The sequence below is a fragment of the Rhincodon typus genome, chromosome 7 (assembly GCF_021869965.1).
Source record: "Rhincodon typus isolate 14 chromosome 7, sRhiTyp1.1, whole genome shotgun sequence".
NCBI classification, from domain to species: domain Eukaryota; kingdom Metazoa; phylum Chordata; class Chondrichthyes; order Orectolobiformes; family Rhincodontidae; genus Rhincodon; species Rhincodon typus.
The window spans coordinates 50,233,795-50,257,330 of record NC_063338.1 but is presented as its reverse complement, the minus strand read 5'-3'; the positions used below and the strand labels follow the sequence as shown (position 1 = coordinate 50,257,330).

Sequence of the window (23,536 nt, the reverse complement as noted above, 5' to 3'; positions counted from 1 at the left end):
CAATTGGCTGTGTGGTTGGCAACCTAGTCTTGTTTTGTCGTTAACGCAACCAGCTTGAATATCAGCCAATTAATTTAAACCAGGCACTTAGAGACTGACAACCAACTGAATTTAAATCTGAACATGTTGACAACCTAGGACCAATCCTATAATATGAAAACTGACAGGTCATCAAGAGTATATAAGAAGAGAGTTTTTGACAGTGAGAGAGCAACTGCCATCAGAAGAGTAAAACTCTGGCTCTCACAGAAATCTTTAAGCTCTCTGATTAGGAACCATCTAAAAAGGTACCACAGCACTCTTAGCTAATATTCCTGACAAGGATTCGAAGAAGAAAGAATCCCCGAGCGAAAAATAGCAGAAAAGGCACAAACATTCTGGTATAGCATCCTGACTATAGTTTTACGAGTCTAAGTTTTATTTTTTTTCTTATTACTTTGGTTTATATAAGTGGGACTTGTATTTATTGGAACAGCACTCCATTAGAATTGTTTTATTCGGGATTAGTTAGTAGTTAGGAGGGAATGGTTTGGTTTGTTAGTAGTTCTGATAATTTGATCATTGCTAGAGTTAGGTAAACAAATTGTTACTTGTTGCTCCTAACTGGGAGTACCAGTGAGTTCATTTCATTTAACCACCCCTCTGTAACAGATTGGGGGTTGAGAGGAAGGTTATACCATTTTTCACACTTCCTTTAATAGATTGCGAGGCAAGGTGAGCTTCTCTGGGTGTTTCACTTTTAGTTATCAGAGGGAGGTCGACCTCTCCTTTGTTACAATACCAACTGCATATTTAGAGAGAATGGTCTCTCTTGCAGTTCTTGTATCACTCCACACTAAGTCATGTGTGTAAATTTGATGCACCACTGAGCAGTCCACGATCCTGAAAGAATCACATGACCTTTCAACTTTATGTTCCCTCCTCAGGGAGATAAGGATGAAGTCCTCTCTTTATGTAGTGGCTCTGATCTCCTGTTGCATCTATGCATGGTGAACTGCGATGTTACTCACATCACCTGCTCTTACCTGGAAGGGTCCATTCAGATACAATGTTAGGGTGACTATGACATCCACTGTTATGGGGAGGATGGTCTTCGCTCTTCTTCAAATCTGTAGATCAATGTAAAGGATGTGGCACAACTTTATGGTAATGTTCTACTTGAATTTTAAACATTTCTGGGTCTACTGTTGACTCATGGCTAAGTAGGAACTATGCTCCTGGATTGAGCCTTCTATGGAAAGACCTCCCTTCTGATTCCTCATCCTCTCCATGTCCTAGATAGTTGCTCTGCAAAATACCTAACTATGTGCAACTATCAAAAATGCTCCAATATTTATGTAAGGCACTAGTGTTTCTTCTGCTCACAAATGCAAAAACATTTATCCAACTTAGCACAGTGCTTCCATAAGTATAGCCTTAGCAAAAGGACCTCAAAAGCAATTCAAGTGAAACATACTTAATACGCATATATATAGCTCCACAACTGGGTCCACCTTGCTTAATAATGTTTGCTGTTTCAGGAGTCTTAAAAAGTACGATCTGCATGTGTGATGACAAACCTGGCATCCTGGCATTGCACAAGCCCATTCAGGTCACTGAAATCATCATAGTGCCCATTCAAAAGCCACAGAGAATGTACCAACATACATCATTCCAATTCAGGAGTGTCATGCACACCAAACAGAGGCAGCAAGTGATGCATTATGCACAACTAACAGTGATATTATAGTTATCACATATATGAAACAATTGTGTTTTGGGATTATGTCCTTAAACTTAAGATAAATGAAAGGGATCTATTCTGAAATTGGCTTGACACCAGACTTGGATGCCTTAAATGTTAGAGGTCAAAGGAAGGGCAAAATATTTACACTTGAAGACAATGCAGCAGTTTACAACAGTTCGACTCAGACTCTGAAAGTCCCAGAAAGGTGTTAAAAGTTGTCAATAGTTGTGTTGTAAAAGGTGTAATGATTGAAAGGCGAATGGAAGTTCCGTTTCCAATGATAACTTGTAGAAATGCAAATCAGCTAATATGATATAGACATATTTCCCCAGATCAGGTTGTAGACTTCCCTTCAATGATTGAATCTCAAAAGAGAGAACAACTGTGTTCAAAGAAAATAATTTATTCACATTATTAGAGGTGTAAGATAGTCTCTAGTCAAGGACACACATCCTGCAGCTTTCTAAGGACTCCAGATAGACCTTGGCATGACCAGAAGAATCAGTGAAATAAGTTCTCTTGATCGTGGTGGATTAAGACACTCTCCAAAAAGACTGAAAAAGTGCCAGGAGACATTCATTGCTATTTGGTGAAATAGGGATATAGTAACTATTGGAGGGTTTGAACAACTGTGGACTGTTAAAACTACTAATTCTGTGGACAACGCAATCTGTTGCGAGTATAAAAGGCAAACTATAAGACCCTTAGACATAGAAGCAGAAGTAGGTCATTCAGCCTGTCAAGTCTGCTCTGTGGTTCAATGAGATAATGGCTTATCTGATGATACTCAACTCCACTTTCCTGCCTTTTCTCAATAACTCTTAGTTTATTTACTGATTCAAGATCTAACTCAGCCTTGAATATACTCAAAAGATCTAGCCACAACAGCTCGGTAATTAAGAATTCCGCAGATTTACTACTCAGAGACAAAATTCCTTCTTATGTCCATTTTAAATATGTGACCCCCTTTTTCTAACAGTATGCCCTTTGGTCCTAAGCTTTCCCATGTGTCAACCAATCTTTCCACATCTATGCTGTCAACTTTCCCAAGAATGTTATATATTTCAATAAAGTCACCTCTCATTCTAAGTTCTAATGAATACAGGCCCAATCCACTCAACCTCTCCTCACAAGACAGTCTCTCCACATTATGGTATCAGCCAAGTGAAACTTCTCTAGAATGCATCCAATGCCAACATATATTTCTTTAAATAAGAGGACAAAAATAAAACTGTTGACAGTATTCCAGCTGTGTTCTGACAAGTTTCTTGCACAGTTTTATCGAAACCTCCCTACATTTACACTCTTTTCCCTTTGATATAAAGGCCAACACTCCATTTGTTTTTTCTACTACCTGAACTTGGGTGAGAATTCCAAAACCCTTCTGTTTCATAGCTTTCTGCAACCTTTCTCCATTTAAATAATATTCAATACCTCTTCTTCCTGCCAAAGTGCATTACACCTCAAACTAATTGTCCCACATACATTGAATACTTCCTCATGTCTTCCTCTGTCAATCTGACTATCCTAATCTATATGAAAATTACAGTAAATCATGATTAATGTACTGCCTTTGTAGATGCCTTCAGTATCTCCCGATTATTCTGTCTCCCTATGTAGCTACTCTTAAGTGGCCTACAGCCTATTTCTACCGAACCTTCTTTCCTTTTCTAATTCTACCTCCAACATTTGAATTCTGCATCTTCAGATTCAAGACCAATCTTTGCTATCATACTTAGTCTGCCTCATACCAACAATGCTACCACACCACACTTTCCTTCCTGCCTGTCCTTTCAAAATGTCACATACCCGCAAATATTTAGCTCACAGCTTTGATCTCATATCTCTAGAATGGGTATAAGATCACATCTGTTAACCTGTAGTTGTACAGATAATAGTTCATTTTGGTTCTAGTGATTACTCACATTCAAGTAAAGAACTATTAGTTTTGCCTTTTTACAAATTTTTTCTACTTTTGAACCTACTGCTGTTTTTCTATGTTTGTAAATTACGTCCCTTCTTCTCCAATTTTGGTTATTGGCATCCAAATAACTGCCGCATAATGTTACCATATCCTCTTGCTTTGTAAGCTACATTTCCCTCTCCAACCTTATAATTTAAAGCTCTTTTTACAGCCCTAGTTATTTGATTTGCCAGGACACTGGTCCCAGCACAATTCAAGTGAAGCCCATCCCACCAGAACAGCTTCCTTCTACACTAATACTAGTTCCAAGTGCCCATAAACTGAAACCCATTCCACCCACAGCAATCTTTGAGCCATGCATTTAACTCCTTGACTTTATTTACCTTTTCTTTACACTTCACTAGTGTTTTTATAAACTAGAAAAAAATCACGAGCATCAATCTAATACTTAAGCAGTTATTTTTAAGAAAAAAAGTACAAACCTAAACACAAACTGAAGACCTTACTTTTACTTTAAAGTCAAAGAAGAATTCACCAAACTTGCTTCCTAATCACTTCTTCCCCGCTCTCACGTCACGTCCACTATTAGTCTCCATGCAGGTCAGTCTCTCAATTCATATCTTTTATTCTCTTCCACTCACATTGTACTCTGGAGAGTTTACTTCTTGCAGTAGACTGGAGTTTAAGCACCTCTGCACTCCTTTGCACTGAATTTCCAGTTTTAACCAAATTTCCAATAGTAGTCAGCAACACACTTGGCCTTCAACTCACAATGCTATGGTCCCACATTGACTGTGGCCCTTACTAACCCCATCACTAAATGGTAAGTACTAAGTACAAGTTGCTAACTAAAGTAATGTTTCATCAAAAATGTCTTACAGTTGTTTGTCACAGTAAAACACGAATTTTTGCTATATCATTCTTTCAGTTTCAACTAATGCATTTAGAGGGTAGTTGATGATTATTTAAATGGAAACAATATGCTGAATTTGGGGAAAATATAGAGAATGGCACTGGATCATAATGCTCATGGCATTTGTAGGCATAATGGGCCAAACAAACAGCTTCCTTCTGTGCTTTAACAACTGTGATCTCTCTAGTAGCTTTAAGATCAAAGCTCATTTAAAATGTTACTCATCTCTGCAGAGATGTCAACTTCAACAGTGCTATCAAAAGTGGCACTACATAACTCAATAGCACACCCAATAAATCTCTGAAAGGCAATGAAGGTAATCATGTCCACATCTTATTTTTGTAGGAAATCTTTCATATGTCAGATTAAACTTCATGAAGTACCAAGTATGTAATATCCTGTACATTTTGTATTCTGTAAATAATTAAACCCAGAAAACCATTAGGACAAATAAGCATGGAGCTTTTGGTTTACGAAGTGTTAAGTGATTGTTTAATACCAACTGATAGATGTGTGGGACAGGTACTAAAATAAGCAATGCAATGGGGAAATGTATATTACTTACAGATTGTAAGGATCACAACTTAAAACACAACGAAGCCAAGGTACAGCAATAAGCACATGGTGACCCTGAGTTTGTACTTTGCAGTGATGGCTAATATACACATCATAACTGAAGTAATTATCAATAAATATTCTATATTCAATAAAAAATTATTGGTCAATTTGTGGAAAATCAGGGTTAATAAATGGTCAAGCATACATAAAATACAGTATTACTCCTCAACTTCAATTAAAATTTAATATGTAGATTAAGACAATAAAGCATGTTATTACATTAAACTTCATACAGTTCATTGAAATATCAACACCAGTATAATATAATGGAGAAAGTGCTATAAAATTGGCACAAACTACATTTCTGTCTCTCTCCAAGAAAGTAGAAAACAATAGCATTTTGATGGGTTTTATTATCTAGATGGAACATCACAATCACCATTTCTGAAATGAAACAACTTCCTGGGCAGAAAAATACATGAGGGAAAAATCAGTTTGCAGAATGGCACATAAACACTTACCTCAATTCCCATGAGCAGGCAGCACCTGGTTGTTACCTGCACAGCATTCTCCAATGATTTGCTAGAAGCAATGCTACACAGATGAATCTTTCATCCATGATATTCAACTATATGACAAAACTGCAGTCTTAAATATAGTAATGTGCTTTTACTACTCCAACGTCTAACAGATCTCTCATAGAGATAAGACTAACATGATAAATTGGCACTGGAATTTGAAATTCATGTTGGGTCATTTCGGAACCAGGCTTCAGAATAACAATAAAGTAAACTGCCCGCACTTATCACATCTTCATGACTCAGCTTCCCATTAGTGGCAGTCTAATTTGGACTGTCGGACTGACTGGCTTGGCAGCAAGAGTTTTGACAGCACAATAGCGTAGTGAGGTACAATCATGAGCTGCCAGCAGTCCTTATATCTCAGGAGTTGGAAGAAGCACTTCTGCTATTTCAAACTGCACTGAAAGGTTCTCTCAAAAAGAACCTTAGTTTTTGATAGTAAATAGGATGGATTTCTCACACCAAGAACAGGGTGGAGCATACTGGAACACACCACATACTCTACTCTCTGATCCTTACAATTTCACTTTGCTGACGGGTGCCCAAACAAGTATTAGCATATGCAAACAATATCTATTTAAAGGAACCTACCCAGTTTGCCTGAAAATCCTCGTAGTGCAAAATCTGTATAATGGGTAAAACATGTCTCATTTTACTGCCTGAAATATGAGTGCACAAAAGATTAATTCCTATTCCTGACTTTTAATCTATGCTTGTAATAATGGAAACAGAAATAGATGGAATAGATTGTAACAAAAAACTGAAAGACAATGAATAGGAAAGAGAGGGACACTTTAAAAGTATAAGTGAGAACCTCAACTTTGTAATTCAATAAGATAATGAAAGCCTAGGATCAGATACAACACTAAAGAAGCTTATAATTTTAATTAATTTAAAAATGTGGCTGTAACACTGATCATACCTGATCTCTAGATGATCAATAGAAGCAGATGCCAAAAAGATGTGAGAAAGTGTCCTTCCTGGATGTCTTGATGAGCATGTAATTATACTTTGATGCATTTACAAATAAAATAAAATTTTAAGATTTAAACAGATTTTGGTAGCTCAATTTGAGAAATTTCCATGAATTGAGGATAGATTCTGGCCTTAACCTCAAGACACAGTAGAAGCAGCTACCAGCGCTGAAGGGTGAAGGACTGGTTATACGACCTGTCTTGACTCTCTAGTACTTCACCCAGCTGATTTTTTTTTCCCCAAAAGTACAAACGCTCTAGTCTTCTTTCCATAAGCCTCTTCGCCCTCACCAACCACTTTCCACATCCTATCAATAGCAAGCCATGCCAATATATGCCACCACACACAATGGTCCCTCAAATCATCCATGCCAACCTACTCACTCCAATTATTCCCAATGACCTGATACACTATTAATGCTGTTCCAGCATACTCCAATGATGCCACATATTCTTCCAGATTCAGACTAGCCTCAGCTGCCACCCAGCCCCAACAGCCCCCCTTAACTCCATGCCAATTCAAAGGTCTTCCAAACCCATTGACCTACTTTACTCTGTACAACATCAATGAACCTTATAGTAATAATGATGAATGAAAAAGCTTTAAAAATTAGCCATTAACTCTCTTAAAAAGTGCTGCTTTGAAAGTGACAATCAACCTTTTGAGCATCAACAACAGAAATTTTAAGCACTTGACACCTCCATCATATATAAATAAACATTAACTAAATAGTTAATGACTCAAAAGGAATAAAAAAAACTTGAACTATCAAGCAACATTTCCCTTCTCTGTAACAGTTTCAACCAAGTAATGGAAATTGGGTTTTCATGCATAAAGAGGCTAAATAGAAGTTGACATCGATATAAAGATGAACGCAAGGGTACCCAAAGTGGAACAAAAGTTAAATTCAGATTTGTTCTTTGGACCACAGAATGTATATTTTATTGAGGGAAAACAACACATTCAAAATCAGAAGAAATTTACCCTTCCAATCTCACATCTGGTAGAGTTCTATTGAATGCAATCATGTCACTGGCCATGAGATTAAACTGGTTGATTTTGAACAAGTCCCTCATTTTCTCTTGATCTTCCCTTGGAATAAGGACTGCTTTTCCCATTTCACCTGGGCCTTCTTGTGCTCGGGATATGACAGCTGAAATAGAAAAATAAATGTTATAGAATAGATTACTAATTTTAAACATATGTAGCAATGTCGCCTTATTTCATCAAGTACTAAACATACAAATCTTTATTTGAAAATACCCCATTCAAACACGATTCCACATTTTCATAGTAAAGTACAAACTTTAGGTAGTTTGCAATTAAGTTGACAGAGTAACCACCTCATTGTAACAAGAAGAATACCCTGCAGAACGTACTGCTTACTTGATGTGCAATGTCATTGCAAGTGAAAATTTGCCACAAATTAATGATTCGTGAAAAGTGCCTCCCTGATTGTGGGCTCCCTTGTGAGAAACACACTGAGCTGCAAGTTACTTGTGCAACTCTTCAAAGCACTGCAATAGTGAAGTTTACTTAGGACGGACAGCACTAACAAAGATTACAATTACTCTTTGAAGAATCAATGAGGGGGGAAAGAAACGGACAAAGCCAGCAGGGACTTTAGGGAAAAATTGTATTTAAAATCAATCGCTGAACAGACAGGGCTGATAAGGTAATGTTATATACACAGATTTCCAAAAGAAACTGAATCAGTGTCACATAGTAGACAATTAAAGATATAGGACATGAGCAACATAGAAATTTCAGGAAAGATGTGGAGCCCTTGGAGGAAGTGCAGAAAAGCTTTATGAGAATGGTTCCAGTGATTAGGAACAGTAGTTATAAAGATTGATAGGAGAGGTGACCTTTTTTATGGAGAAGACTGAGAGGGACTTGATAAATTTATTTAAAATAGTGAGGGGTTTGGACAAAGGAGAGACAAACTGTTCCCACTCAGGAAAGGATCAAGAGTACGAGGGAACAGATTTAAAGTAAGTGCCAAAAGTAGAAATAACATGAGGACTAACATATTCGCATTGAGAGTGGTTAAAGATCTGGAACGTACTGCCTGAGTGCAAGCTGCAGGTAGGATCAATAAAGGCATTCAAAAGGAAATTACAGTGCTATCTAAAAAGAAATAATGGATGGGGCTATGAGGTGAGGAAAGGGGCAGCCAGTGTAAACGGGTTGGGCTGAATGGCTGCCTTCTGTGCTGTAAAAGGTGGGTCATTGTGAAAATACTTCCATGATGGTATTTCAGCATTCCCATATTTGACAGCACCCTTCCCTAAATCCATGCAGAAACAATTTCTACAAATCTGATCTTTTTAACAAGGCTCTTACAATAGAGTCAGAGTTGTTCAGCACAGAAACAGACCCTTTGGTACAACCCGTCCATGCTGACCAGATATCGGAAATTAATCTAGTCCCATTTTCCAGCATTTGGCCCATATTCCTCTAAACTGTTCCTATTCATATACCCAACCAGATGCCTTCTAAATCTTATGATATCAGTCTCCACACTTTCTCTGGCAGCTCATTTCATACACGCACCAGCCTCTGTGTGAAAAAGTTGCCCCTTAGGTCCCTGTTATATCATTCCCCTCTCAACTTAAACCTTTACCCTCTAGTTTTGGGCACCCCCACCCTAGGAATAAAGATCTTGGCTATTCACCCGATCCATGCCCCTCATGATTTTATAAACCTCTATAAAGTCACCCCTCAGCCTCTGAAGCTCCAGGGAAAAATCGCCCGAGCCTATTCAGCTTCTGCTTATAGCACAAACCTTCCAATCTTGGCAACATCCTTGTAAATCTTTTCTGAACCCTTTCAAGTTTCACAACTCCTTCATATAGCGGGGAGATGAGAATTGCATGCAGTATTCCAAAGGTGGCTTAACCAATGTCCTGTACAGCTGCAACATGACCTTCTAACCATTTACTCAATCCACTGACCAATAAAGGCAAGCATACCAAACACCTCCTTCACTATCCCATCTACCTGTGACTCCACTTTCAAGGAACTGTGAACTTGCACTCCAAGGTCTCTTTGTTCAGCAACCCTCTTAGGACCTCATCATTCAGTGTATAAGTCCTGCCCTGATTTGCCTTTCTAAAATGCAACACCTCACATCTACCTAAATTAAAATGCATCTACCACTCCTCAGCCCATTGGCCCATCCGATCAAGAGCCCATTGTACTCTGAGGCAACTTTCTTTGCTTTCCACTGCACCTCCAATTTTGGAGTCATCTGCAAACTTATTAACCATTCCTTCTATGTTCACACCCGAATCATACATATAAACGATGAAAAGCAGCAGACCCAGCACCAATCATTGTGGCACACCGGTTTCCAGTTTGAAGAGCAACCCAACATCACCACCCTCTGTCTTCCACCTTCGAGGTAGTTCTGTATCCAAATGGCTAGTTCTCCCTGTATTCCATGTGATCTCATCCTATGAGCCAGTCTACCACAAGGAACCTTGTCAAATGCCTTACTGAAGTCCATATAGATCACGTTCTCCGCTCTGCCCTCATCAAACCTCTTCGCTACTTCTTCAAAAAACTGAATTAAGATAGTGAGACACAATTTCCCACACACAAACATGTTGACTATCCCTAATCAGTCCCTGCCTTTCCAAATACATGTAAATCCTGTCCCTCTGATTCCCTCCAACAACTTGCCCACCACCGATGTCAGCCTCACTGGTCTATAGTTCCCTGGCTTTTCCTTGCCACCTTTCTTAAATAGTGGCACCATGTCAGCCAACCTCCAATCTTCCAGCACCTCATCTGTGGCTATCAATGATACAAATATCTCAGCAAGGGGCCCAGCAATTACTTCCCTAGCTTCCCACAGAGTTCTAGAGTATACCTGATCAGGTCCCAGGGATTTATCCACCTTTGATGCATTTTAAGACATTTGGCACCACCTCCTCTGTAATACGGACATTTTTCAAGATGTCGTTATTTATTTCCCCACATTCTTGATCTTCCAGATCCTTCTCCACAGTAAATACTGATGCAATACTCATATTATCTCCCCTATCTCCTGTGGTTCCACACATAGGTGGCCTTGCTGACCTTTAAGGGGCCCTATTCTCTTCCTAGTTACCCTTTTGTCCTTAATGTATTTGTAGAATCCCTTTGGATTCTCCTTAACCCTATTTGCCAAAGCCATCTCATGCCCCCTTTTTACCCTCCCGATTTCCCTCTTAATTATACTCCTACTGCCTTTATACTTTTCTAGGGATTCACTTAATCTCTACTGTCTATACCTCACATATGCTTCCTTCTTATCCTTAACCAAAACCTCAGTTTCTCTAGTCATCGAGCATTCCCTACACCCATCAGCCTTGCCCTTCACCCTAACATGAATACATAGTCTCTGGACTCTCGTTATCCCATTTTTGAAGGCTTGCAATTTTCCAGCCGTCCCTTTACCTGTGAACATCCGCCCCCAATCAACATTTCAAAGTTCCTGCCTAATACAGTCAAAATATGCCTTCCCCCAAATCAGAACTTTAACTTTTAGCTCCAATCTTATCCTTTTCCATCACCATTTTAAAACTAATAAAATTGTGGTCACTGGCCCCAAAGTGATCCCCCACTGACACCTCAGTCACTAGCCCTGCCTTACTTCCCAAGAGTAGGTCAAATTTTGCACCTTCTCTAGTAGGTACATACACATGCTGAATCAGAACATTTTACTGTACACTCTTAAATTCCTCCGCAACCAAACCCTTAACATTATGGCCTTCTCAGTCTATGTTCGGAAAGTTAAAATCCCCTAGCATAATCATCCTATTATTCTTACAGATAACTAACATCTCCTTACAAATTTGTTTCTCAATTTCCCACTAACTATTGGGGGGGTCTATAGTACAATCCCAACAAAGGTGATCATCCCTTTCTTATTTCTCAGTTCTACCCAAACTACTTCCTGGGATGTACTCCCATGAAAATCCTCCGAAGTACAGTCGTAATGTTATCCCTGATAAAAAAAAAATGCCACTCCCCCCCACCCCCACATCCTCTCTTGCCCCCCTTTCTATCGTTCCCATAGCAGCTATACCCTGGAACATAAACTGCGAGTCCTGTCCATCCCTGAGCCACGTCTCTGTATTTGCTATGATATCCCAATCCCATGTTCCCAATTATGCCCTGATTTCATCTGCCTTACTTGTGAGGCCGCTTGCATTGAAATAAACTGCAAAGCTTAAAAATCAAGAGGATTGCAACCTACAGAAAATAGTTAATCACAATGTCCTGAATGGTTGAAATACCATCTGCATTTTTCTTTGTAGGAAGTAATACTTCAATAACAAAAAACACCAACCATTGTAATGATAGCCTTTAAAAGGTTTTGTACAAAATTTTTGTAGTCCTTACATACTCCTCACTTAATACACTTGAACTTCAATGAGTTAGCAACATTTGGTTTGTCAGTGTTTGGCAAACCGGATTCTGATTTCGCAAGTGTTATTTATAAAATGCTCACCTTTTATGCTGGTGGCAAGATTCAAAACTGGGCTCTGTAGTACATCTGGTTTCAAGGCTACAGATTTCACTCTATGCCATGCCTCAGGCAACATCTTGGTGATGATATTAGCAGGATCCCCAGAAGTATTCAGAGCAGAAGTAGTCAGACTATGATGTCAATCAGCACCTCAAGCTTCTTTGACACCAATGCTGCCATTTTCAGTCTTATTGCTCCAGTTAATGTCCTCTCTAAAACACAGATCATGGAACTTGTGATGCAGAAGGAGGCCGTTCAGCCCATCATTTTTGCAGTGACTTGCTGAGCATTTTAACTTGGGAACAATCTCCCACTTTTTCCCTGTAATCCTTAACACTGCATCAATTTCAATAATCGTCCAATACCTTCTTGAATTGAAAATGGCTCCACATTTCCAAACAATGCATGCTATACCCTAACAACTTACTGCGTGAAAGTTGTATTTTTTTTCCTCGCAGCTCGCATTTGCAAAACACTAAAACTGTGCCATCTGGTTCTCAAGCCGTTTGACTGGAAACTGTTTCTCCCTATTCACTCTGTTCAGACCCCTTATGGTCCTGATAGCTATTATCAAATCTCCTCTCCAAGAGAAACAGTCTCACCTTCTCCAATCTTGCCTCATAACTGAAGTGGATCATCCCTGGGACTATTCTCCTAAACATCATCTGCTCTCTCTCCAATGCATTAAGATCCTTCGTATAATGTGGCACTCAGAACCGGAGGCTTGGAGACCGCTTTGCAGAACACCTACGCTCGGTTCGCAACAAACAACTGCACCTCCCAGTCGCGAACCATTTCAACTCCCCCTCCCATTCCTCAGACGACATGTCCATCCTGGGCCTCCTGCAGTGCCACAACGATGTCACCCGAAGATTGCAGGAACAGCAACTCATATTCCGCTTGGGAACCCTGCAGCCCAATGGTATCAATGTGGATTTCACAAGCTTCAAAATCTCCCCTCCCTCTACTGCATCCCAAAACCAGCCCAGCTCGTCCCCGCCTCCCTAACCTGTTCTTCCTCCCACCTATCCCCTCCTTCCACCTCAAGCCGCACCCCCATCTCCTACCAACTAACCTCATCCCACCTCCTTGACCTGTCCGTCCTCCCTGGATTGACCTATCTCCTCTCTACCTCCCCACCGACACTCACCTTTACTGGCTCCATCCCCGCCTCTTTGACCTGTCTGTTTCCTCTCCACCTATCTTCTCCTCTATCCATCTTCTATCCGCCTCCCCCTCTCTCCCTATTTATTTCATTTCTGATGAAGGGTCTAGGCCCGAAACGTCAGCTTTCCTGCTCCTATGATGCTGCTTGGCCTGCTGTGTTCATCCAGCTCTGCACCTTGTTATCTCAGATTCTCCAGCATCTGCAGTTCCTACTATCTCTGATACAATACTTCAGTTACATCTTACCAGTATCTTATTAAAGTTCTTCATAACCCATTTGTTCTTTTCTTCTGTGGCTCTGTTTATGAAGCTGAGACTACTGTATGCTTTATTAACTGTTCTCTCCACCTATTCTGTCACTTTTAACGACTTCAATGTATTTCTACATCCAGGTCTCTCTGCTCTTGCACACCCTTTTGGATAATGCCTTTAATTTTATTCTGTCTTTGTGTTCTTTGTACCAAAGTGCATACCTTGCATGTCTTTGTACTGAACATCTGCCACCTATCTGGCCACTACACCAATATGTCAATGTCTTTTATTTTATTTTAAAATTGTCCAACACACACAGATCTAGGTCATTACTGTTTTTCAAAAAAAAACAAAGGTTCTAATATCGACTCCTGGGGAACTTCACGACACAACCTGAAAAATACCCATTAACCACGATTCTGTTTCCTATCCCTCAGCCAATCTTGTATCCATGTTACTACTGTCCTTTTGTTCCATAATCTCTAACAGTCCTCAAGTCTGTTATGGCACTGCACCAAACACCTTTTTGGACATCCATATACACCATAACAACCCGGTCTCTCAAAAAAGTAACCAGCTAGTTAGACACAACTTTCCCTCAACAAATTCAAGCTGACTCTTCCGAAACAATCCAATTTTCTTCATGTCATGATTAATGTATTCCAAATAATTGTTTCTAAGGTTACCCAAGTTAAACTGACTGATCTGTAATCCTGAACTTTAGAACATTTTTTGGAACAAGGACGTAACATTTGCTATCTTCCAATCCTCTAACACCATTCCTCAATTCAGGGAAGATTGATAGGTTATGATGTCTGCTATTTCCACTGATTTCCTTCAAATCACTGTATGTGTCCTAACCAATCTTGATGCTTTATCAAAGTTAAGTTTGATGGTGTATCCAAAATCACCTCATCAGTTTGTAACTTTTCTAATGACTGAGTTTTCTCCTTTGTCGCTGTGACCTGAACAGCATCTGCCTCAGAGGCAAAGACAGATAGATCCAAAGTTTTCATTTAAACACCTCAGCCATGCCTCTCACCTCAGAGTGAATCGCCTTTTTGCTTCACAGCGTGCCCTGTTCCTCTTTTTCATGCGCTTACTTTCGGACTTCCTTTTTATATTAGCTACTAGTCTTTTTTCAGAACCCCTCAATTTCTCAAATTTGTTTCCTCACCTCCCTTCTGAACATTCTGCATTCAGCTTGGTTCTCAACTACATTCATTATGTGACACATCAGTGGCGCACCTACTTCTTCTTTATTTTCCATCTACTTTGCTAGGAAGATCTGGATTTGTTGTGTGTTATCTTCCTTCTCATATTCTGATTGGTCTAACTCATCCGTTCTTCAAAAAAGTAGCTCATTGTTCATCTTCTACTTCTCAACCAAACTTTTAGTTTAACTGGCCCAGCTCTGTTGCCTTATTGAAGTCCACTCTCAAAGGTGATTGTTCTTACTCTGGATTGACCAAAGTCTTTTTTTTTCCTGTCATCCCAAACTTTACGATCACTGTTCCCCCTGATGATTCCCCCACTAACGCTTTTACTTGGTTCATATCATACTCAAAATCAGGTCCAACAGTGTATGCTTTCCTATTGGAAAGGACACACACTGCTGTAGGAAATTCTCCTAAACACAAATTGACGAATGCAAGTCCCTTGTTGCCCTTGCTCTACCACTATCCCGATCTATACTTGAGCAATTAAAAGGTACCCCCATCCCAGTATAACTGCAGAATTATATTTACACTTTTCTGTAATTTCTTGCAGATTTATTGCTCAATACTCTTCCTACTAGTTTGTGATCTTATACATTACATTGAGCTATGTACTTGCATCCTTATTATTTTGCTCCAGCCCAATCGATTCTGTCCTTGAACCCTCTGAACCAACTTCTTTCACCACTACTGCAATACTCTTCTTAACCAACCTCCACTTTGTTCCTTTTCTATCTTCTATGAACACCAAGTAACCAGGAATATTTAACACTCTAGAAGACAATCTGCAATTCCAAAATCCCAATCATTTTAGATATATAGACACGGGCCAAATGGCTTCTGTGTTGTAAAATCCTAGAATAGGATTTTACAGATACACAATTTTAGATATACTCTGTGCAATCACAGACATACAGTGTAAGCCTGATTTCAACATCATTACTTTCTCCATTACTCTGACTGATCTATTAACTTAGCACTGAAATAAAGAATACTATCTGTTTCTCACAGCATTTTGTACATCCTGGTATTATTTTCCTTTATTCTCTCTTGGTTCTCACACTCGTGCCGAGTCAGTTTAAACCCTCACAACAGCACTAGCAAAACACAGTGCAAGGGTATCTGTGATCTGTTCAGATGCAATCCTTTCAGCTTGCACAGGTGCCATCTACCACCAGACGCTGTCCTAGCATCACTGGAATCAAACATTCTCCCTTTTGCCCAATCTTTCCAGTCACGCAGTCATCAGTCCTATCTTCACATTTCTGTACTCGCTGTATGTGGCACGGGAAGCAATCCGGAGTTTGCAATATTTAAGTTCATGCTGGCTAATTTTCTCCGTTTCCGTAAATTGTTAGGAAAGAGATGCAGTCCTGTAATTAATGTCATTAGTATCAAAGTGGATCATGACTGTTGGTTTTCAGCCACCTCCAGAAGAGTGTCCCCCAGCCATTCTGTGACATCCCTCACTGTAGCACTAGGAAAACAACAAACCATCCTGGAAGTACATTGACAGGCATAGGAATGCCTTTCTGTTCCCCTAATTGAAGAATCCCTATCAGTACATCATTCTTCTTCCACCTCTTCTGCACAGCTGGGCTACCCAAGTTGCCACAGACTGGATTCTTGCTGTGCTCTGTCAAGGATCCATCGCTATTATCAATGTTATATCTAATGTGAGCATGACCTCTGGGGACTCCTGCACTACCTGCCCATTTCTGGTGGAACACCTGCATAAATTTCTGAACTAGCCAGGGACAGTAGAATTTACATGGCTAAGAGGAGAGCTGATTTGAAAGTTAACGGCAAGAAATTTCCACTTTCTACTAACTTCCAGTTTTGAGTTAGTAGTAGAAGAGTCAGGTTAAGATTACGTTAAATTAAATTAAGCTTTAGCAGTTAGTGAGTAACTTAAAAGTATAACTTAACGTATGGCAAGACAGTCAAGCCAAGTGGTCACCCACTCCTTATTTGCCTGCTTGCCCTAACCTTTGGTGTAATCATCACCCAACGGGCTAAACAGCTAGTTATCTGTATCATGAATGCATCTCAGTGACTCTAGCTGCTGCTTGATCTCTGAAACCTGAGCACAAACATTTGCAGCCAGGACACTTTACGTACATGGGCGTATCCAGATCAGGGCAAATGTTTATGATGCCCCCACAGGCCACAGAATGGGCACTCTGCTTCACCAGGAATGATGCTCAGTGCAGGAAATACACTACTTTTTTTCCTCACAATTATGCTGCAAAATCGTTTTAAGGTCTCGTATCCTCCTTTCCCAACATATCCATAGCTTAGTGCAGATCCTCATTATTCCTAAACATGACGTAGCTGCAACAAGTAAGTTCCTCTCCAAATCTCTCTACGTCCTGCCCTAAACATGCAAATCATTCTTTGACTGTTACTGGATCATTTTTTTCCCCAAATTGTCTAGCTTACACAACTGTAGGAGAATTCACCAACTGCAAATAACAGTAATTCAAGTAGTACACTTTTTTAGAGCAAATCAGGATTTGGCAACACAGACGCCTAATTCAGCTGCATACATACGAAATCAGTCTTATTAAAAATCAAAACTTGATGACGATTGCAGATACATTTTACACAACCCGCTAACCAAAATACAAATCACTATTAGGGCCTAGTGGTATTATAGCTGGTCTGTCAATCTACAGAACCAAGTTATGTTCTGCAGACCTGGGTTCAAATCCTGCCACAGCAGCTGGTGGAATTTGAATTCAATAAATATCTGGAATTAAGAGTCTAACAATGACCATGAATCCATTGCCAATTGTCGGTTCACTAATGCCCTTTAGGGAAGAAAACTGCCATCCTTACCTGGTCTGGCCTAAATGTGACTCCAGACTCACAGCAATGTGGTTGACTTTGAACTGCCCTCTAGGCAATTAGAGATGGGCAATAAATGCTGCCCTGGCCAGCGATGCCCTCATCCCATGAATGAACAAAAAGTAAAGAATTTGAAGTCTTAAGTATAACAAACGTTTCAAAAGATAGAACAAGATAATCTTGGTTAGCTTCCAGGAATGAAGACTACTCCTGGTGAAAATAGTAAACTCAGCTATTGTACAGCCTGCAGAATGATGGAAAGCTCCATATGGTGTAGAATTAATGTGCTGCGATGACCTGTTCCAAACCACTGAACAGGATCAAAACTGCATCAAGTCTCCACAGGCTTGAGTACCTAATATCATTTTGTATTCACCACATTAGGCCAGCGATCAATAGAAACAGAAAAAAAAAATTTCTATTCCACATAACTCAACTAAATTAGGCTGCACACAAAATAAAATACAACTTCACAATTCAATTGATGAATCAAACCAGAGTCATCTGCAGGATAAATCTTCGGATTCTCTTGAAAACTTGAAGGTGCTTACCTTCACCTAAAATAATCAAACTTTCAGTGACAATTAAGTCCAAAGTAGCAGATGCAAGGAGAAACATTTTACTGTCCCAGAACAACTAACACTTTAAAACCTTCTTCTGAGGGATAGCTTTCCAGAATGATATTCAATTCTGATGAACAAAAGAAGCATCATAAAGAAATTAATGTCTGTAGAACCACTTTTAAGCCTCAATTTTAAGATATTAATAATTCATAATAAATTCACAATTAAAAATAAATTTCCCACTCAAATATGTCTTTCAGCATGGAGTAAATCAAGAATATTGAGGTAAATCAGCAAATAATTTCAAATGTTGCTATATGTAAAATAAGGAATGATTCAGGAAAGAGAAAATATTTTTCCTACTTTGCTCTCCATGAAAAGTGCAATCAATTAAACTACACAAAAATCACAATTATGCAATATTAAGAGTTACATTTAAAACTACACTTAAATACTGCAGAAAAATAATTAGCCTGAAAATCTCTGTAATAATTGTTTATCAACACTCACGATTCATATAGAGTAAAACTAACAGAAATTTCCTGTTTATATGTGAAGCTGAACACTGAATTCCAGTTGTTGCTGTTAAATATCTTGCTCCACGGCTTTCCAAAAAGGGTGTCAAAAGCACAAACTGAATTGCAAGCTAAAATACTGGGGTCAGAAACTGAGATAGTGACTAATCCCACGTGGAGCTGGAGGAACACAGCAGGTCAGCCAGCATCAGAGGAGCAGGAAAGTTGACGTTTCGGGCTGGGACCCTTCTTCAGAAATGGGGGAGGGGAAGGGAGCTCAGAAATAAATAGAGAGAGGAGGAGTAGGGCTGGGGAAGGTAGGTGGGATGGTGATAGGTGAGTGCAGGTAGGGATTGGTCAGTGAGGTGAGAGGAGCAGTTAGGTGGGATAGAAGATTGAAAGGTTGTGTCAGGTCAAGGAGACGGGGATGAGAGGGAGGGTTGGTCATGGCATGAGGCTGGGAGTGGGTAGATTTTGAAAATGGTAAAATCCACATTTAGGCCTTTGGGCTGTAGGCTCCGGAGGCGGAATATGAGGCGCTGCTCCTCATTGACAGATGTGCAGGTGAACCTCTGTCTAATGTGGAAGGTTTGTTTGGTGTGTTGAGTGGAGGTGACAGGGAGGCGTCGGGGCAGGTGTAACACTTCCTGCAGTTGCAGGGAAAGGTGCTGGGGCTGCTGATGTGGAGTGGACAAGGGAGTCGCAGAGAGCGCGGTCTCTACGAAAGGCAGATAGGGGTGGGGAGGGAAATATATCTTTGGTTGTGGGGTTGGATTGTAGGCGGTGGAAGTGGCGAAGAATGATGCGTTGGTTACGGAGGTTAGTGGGGTGATATGTGAGGTCAAGGGGGGATACTGTCTTTGTTTTTGTTGCAGGGAGGGGATGTGAGGGCAGAGGTGTGGGAAATGCAAGAGATGCGGTTGAGCATTCAATGTGATCTACTGCATTCGTTGCTCCCAATGTGGCCTCCTCTACATCAGTGAGACCAAGCAGAGGCTCAGAGACCACTTTGTAGAGCACCTGTGCTCTGTTCGTGACCTATGGCAACACCTTCCGATCGTGAACCATTTGAATTCCCCCTCCCACTCCCTGGGTGACATGTCCATCCTGGGCTTCCTCCAGTGGCACAATGATGCCATCCGCAAACTGGAGGAGCAGCACCTCATATTCCGCCTCAGGAGCCGAGAGCCCAATGGCCTAAATGTAGATTTTACAAGTTTCAAAATCTCCCCAACCCCGGCCTCATCCCATGACCAACCCTCCCTCTCATCTCTGCCTCCTTGACCTGACACAACCTGTCCATCTTCGTTCCCACCTATCCACTCCTCCCACCTCACTGACCAATCCCCACCACTCTCTACCTGCACTCACCCATCACCATCCCACCTACCTTCCCTAGTCCCACCCCTCCTCTCTCTACTTATTTCTGAGCTCCCTTCCTCCCCCTGTTTCTCAAGAAGGGTCCCGACCCGAAACATCAACTTTCATGCTCCTCTGATGCTGCCTGGCCTGCTGTGTTCCTCCAGCTCCACACTGTTATCTCTGACTCCAGCATCTGCAGTTCTTACTATCTCTCAATGACTAATCCCTGTTCCCATTTCAGTTTGGGGCCATCTCCTCCTCCCCCATCACACACTAAAGGGTTGCAACAGTAAGTCTACAGAAGGGGTCACAATGGGAAAATGTTTGGGAATGACTGCCTTTGTCCTCGACAAACTATGTTGTTGGAGCCCTCGATAGATATACTTGGCACGAAATTGTTGTAACGGTATGAACTTGTACTTCTGAAAATAAGTTGGGACAAGTACTTTTAGAAGAAAGTTTTTAAACAAAATTAGAAAATGATAATTTTGCTGAACAATTTCTCTGGCCCTGGATATTAAATTGTTTCACAAGGGTGCAATTTCATTCAATTCTAGGTGATTTAAAGAATCAACAACCTAGGAATGTAACAGAATTTTAAAAACAACTGCTGTTCTTATAGAAAATTAGCCTGAGGAATAAATAATGAAAAAATAAGCATATGTATGTTAAATTGAGCAAGTATTCTGCATCGTTCTTCACTATAGAGGATACAAGTAACAACTGCAAATCAGAATATGGAATGAAAGGAGGAATTCAACAAAATTACAATTACCAAGGAAGTGGTGCTGAACAAATTCTCAAAGTTGTGCTAACAAATGCCCAGATGCTGATGTGCTTCACCCTAAGATCTTAAACAGTATGGCTAGTGAGATGATGCATTGATCTTAATTTCCCAAATTTTCTTAGATTTAGAGAAGGTTTCACTCAATTTGAAAATAGTGAACATAACTCCTTTATTTAAAAAGGGAGACAAAGCAGGAAACTACAGGCCAGTTAGTTTTAGTTTGTTATTGGGAAATTTTAGAAGCTATTGTTAAAGCTGTTACAGCAGCGCACTCAAAAGTTCAAATATATCAGGCAAAAACAACATGGTTTTATGAAAGGAAAATCACGTTTAACCAAATTAATGAAGCTACTGTGCCATCAATAAAATGGAGCTAGTGGGCTTACTGTCCTTAGCTTTCCAAAGGTATTTGATAAAGTGTCCATCAAAGGTTATTGCAGAAAATAAAGGCGCATGGGTAGAACTATCATATTGGCATGTATAGATGATTAACTGGCTAACAGGAAACAGTATGAAGAAATGTGTCTTTTTCTGGAGAGCAAGATTTAATAACCAACTTGCCAAAGGGATCAGTTGCTGGCATCTCAACTTCTCACAATTTACTTCAACTCCTTGGATGAAGAGACCAAAAAAGTGTGATCTGGACCAGACCAAACCGCTGTCAACAATATTTTAAGAAGGTTTCTTATTTTAAAAGGTAGATATGAAATGCTGTGTTCCAGATGCCGTGTGGCTGATCAAACTAATTGACATTAAGCAAACCACACTTTATTTAAACACTATAATTAAAATACAAACAAAAGAAAGAGGAATTTAGAATACCTTAACTGAACAATAGATACTGTAGCTATTACTAATTAACCGTTCCAATGTAGTAACATGCCATAAACACACCCCTCTGCAAAAAGTCAAATTCAGATAGATTCTCACATGCAGTTCTCCAATCCGGGCGGAACAAAAGAAATTGAAAAAATTCACAAAGTAGCAGCCAGGAGACATTCACTGAAGTTCCAACAGCCTATGCTTAAAACTAAACCTAAAAACTTAAAAAACCTAGAAAGCCTGGTCTGAGAGATCTGGTCACACCCAGGCTGCTTCCACTGTTCCGACTTTAAGAAAAACACCAAGGCCTCACAAATTGTCTACTTTCTTCAAGACAGCTCAGCAACTCTGTCATTTTTTTGGAGAGGCTGTAAAGCAAAGTCACCTCAAGTGACAGCATCACCGTATATGGTTGCTAAATTCACTGATAATGTAAGAGTAACTAGGAAAGTAATTTATGAGGATGATGGAAGGAGGCTACAAAGGCATATAGATAGATTAACTGAGACAGCCAAGATATGGAAAATGAACTGTAATGTGGGAAATGTAAAACCATTCAGTTTGATAGAAGAATAAAAATGAATATTACCTACATTGAGAGAGATTGCAGAGCTGAGATGCAGATCTGGGTGTTGCAGTGAATAAATCACAAAAAGGTCAGTGTGCAGGTGCAGCAATTAATTAGGAAAGCTAATGTAATATTATCATTTATTGAGAAGGGAACAGAATACTAAAATAGGGAGAATAGGCTTTGGTTATACAGGACTTTAGGTGGGACCATAGCTGGAGTAATGTGTATCATATTAGTCTCCATATTTAAGCTAATAATTAAATGTGTTAGAAGAAATTCCAAGAAGATTTACTAGATTAATGCTAGGAATGGGCATGTTGTCCTGTGTCGAAAGGTTGTATCCGTTGGAGTTGACATGAACAAGAGGCAACTTGATTGAAACTTAAGATCCTTGGGGGCCTTGACAGGATGGATATGGTAAGGATGTTCCCAATTTTAAAAGAATATGGAACTGGGGTGACTTTTTAAAAATAAAAGGGCTGGCCATTCAAAAAAATGATGAAGAGAACTCTTTTTACTCCCCCCTCCCTCCCCACCCCCCACCCCGCCAAAAGTCTTCAGAACTTCAAAAGGCAGTATAAGCAGAAGTCTTGAGTATTTTCAAGACTCTTTCCAAGATAAGTGGACAGATTCTTGATCAAGTAGGTGAAAGGATATTAGGGGTAGGCAGGAATGTGAAGTCATTAGATCAGCCATGATCTTAGTGAATGGCAAAGCAATCTCCAGGACCCAAGTGGCTCACTCCTGCTTCCTGTCTTCCCCATTACAAACACACAAATCAAGTCTACTCTTCCATTTGAGAAGATCATTGCTTATCTAATATGGAAACAAAAAGAAATACTGGAAATCAAAGCTTGTCAGGAGCATCTCCGGAGAGAGAGCAAACTAATGTTTCGAGTCTAGATGACTCTTCAGAGCTGACAAGAAGTGTGGGAACGGAGTGCTGGGGGAGAAAGGGTGCTGATAGTGCAGATTAAGTGATCAGAATACGAGAACAGCAGAACAATGGTGTGTCCAACTGTCAAACTGGAAAGAACAGACAGTCCTACTGGAGTGGAGGAGGGGAGAGAGGGAATGGTGACAGGGAATGCAACAAGTAAAGCTAAAAGAAAGGGAAGAAATTGGACTGAGTTCACAATCTGAAGCTGTTGAACGCAATATGAAGTCCACAAAGGTTGTAAAGTTCTTAGTCTGAAGAAGAGATGTTATTCCTCCACAACAACAACAACAAA

At 40.0% G+C, this 23,536-nt stretch overlaps 1 protein-coding gene across 6 annotated transcripts in view; it reads right to left on the bottom strand.

Moving 5' to 3' along the window:
* Positions 1 to 23,536, bottom strand: part of galnt13 (UDP-N-acetyl-alpha-D-galactosamine:polypeptide N-acetylgalactosaminyltransferase 13) — a 349,729-nt gene that overhangs the window by 254,100 nt on the left and 72,093 nt on the right. For all 6 annotated transcript variants that reach the window (XM_048599345.1, XM_048599346.1, XM_048599342.1 and 3 more), the window contains one exon: positions 7,662 to 7,830. In XM_048599345.1, the coding sequence (XP_048455302.1) occupies positions 7,662 to 7,830 (169 nt within the window). The remainder of the gene's footprint in view (positions 1 to 7,661; positions 7,831 to 23,536) is intronic.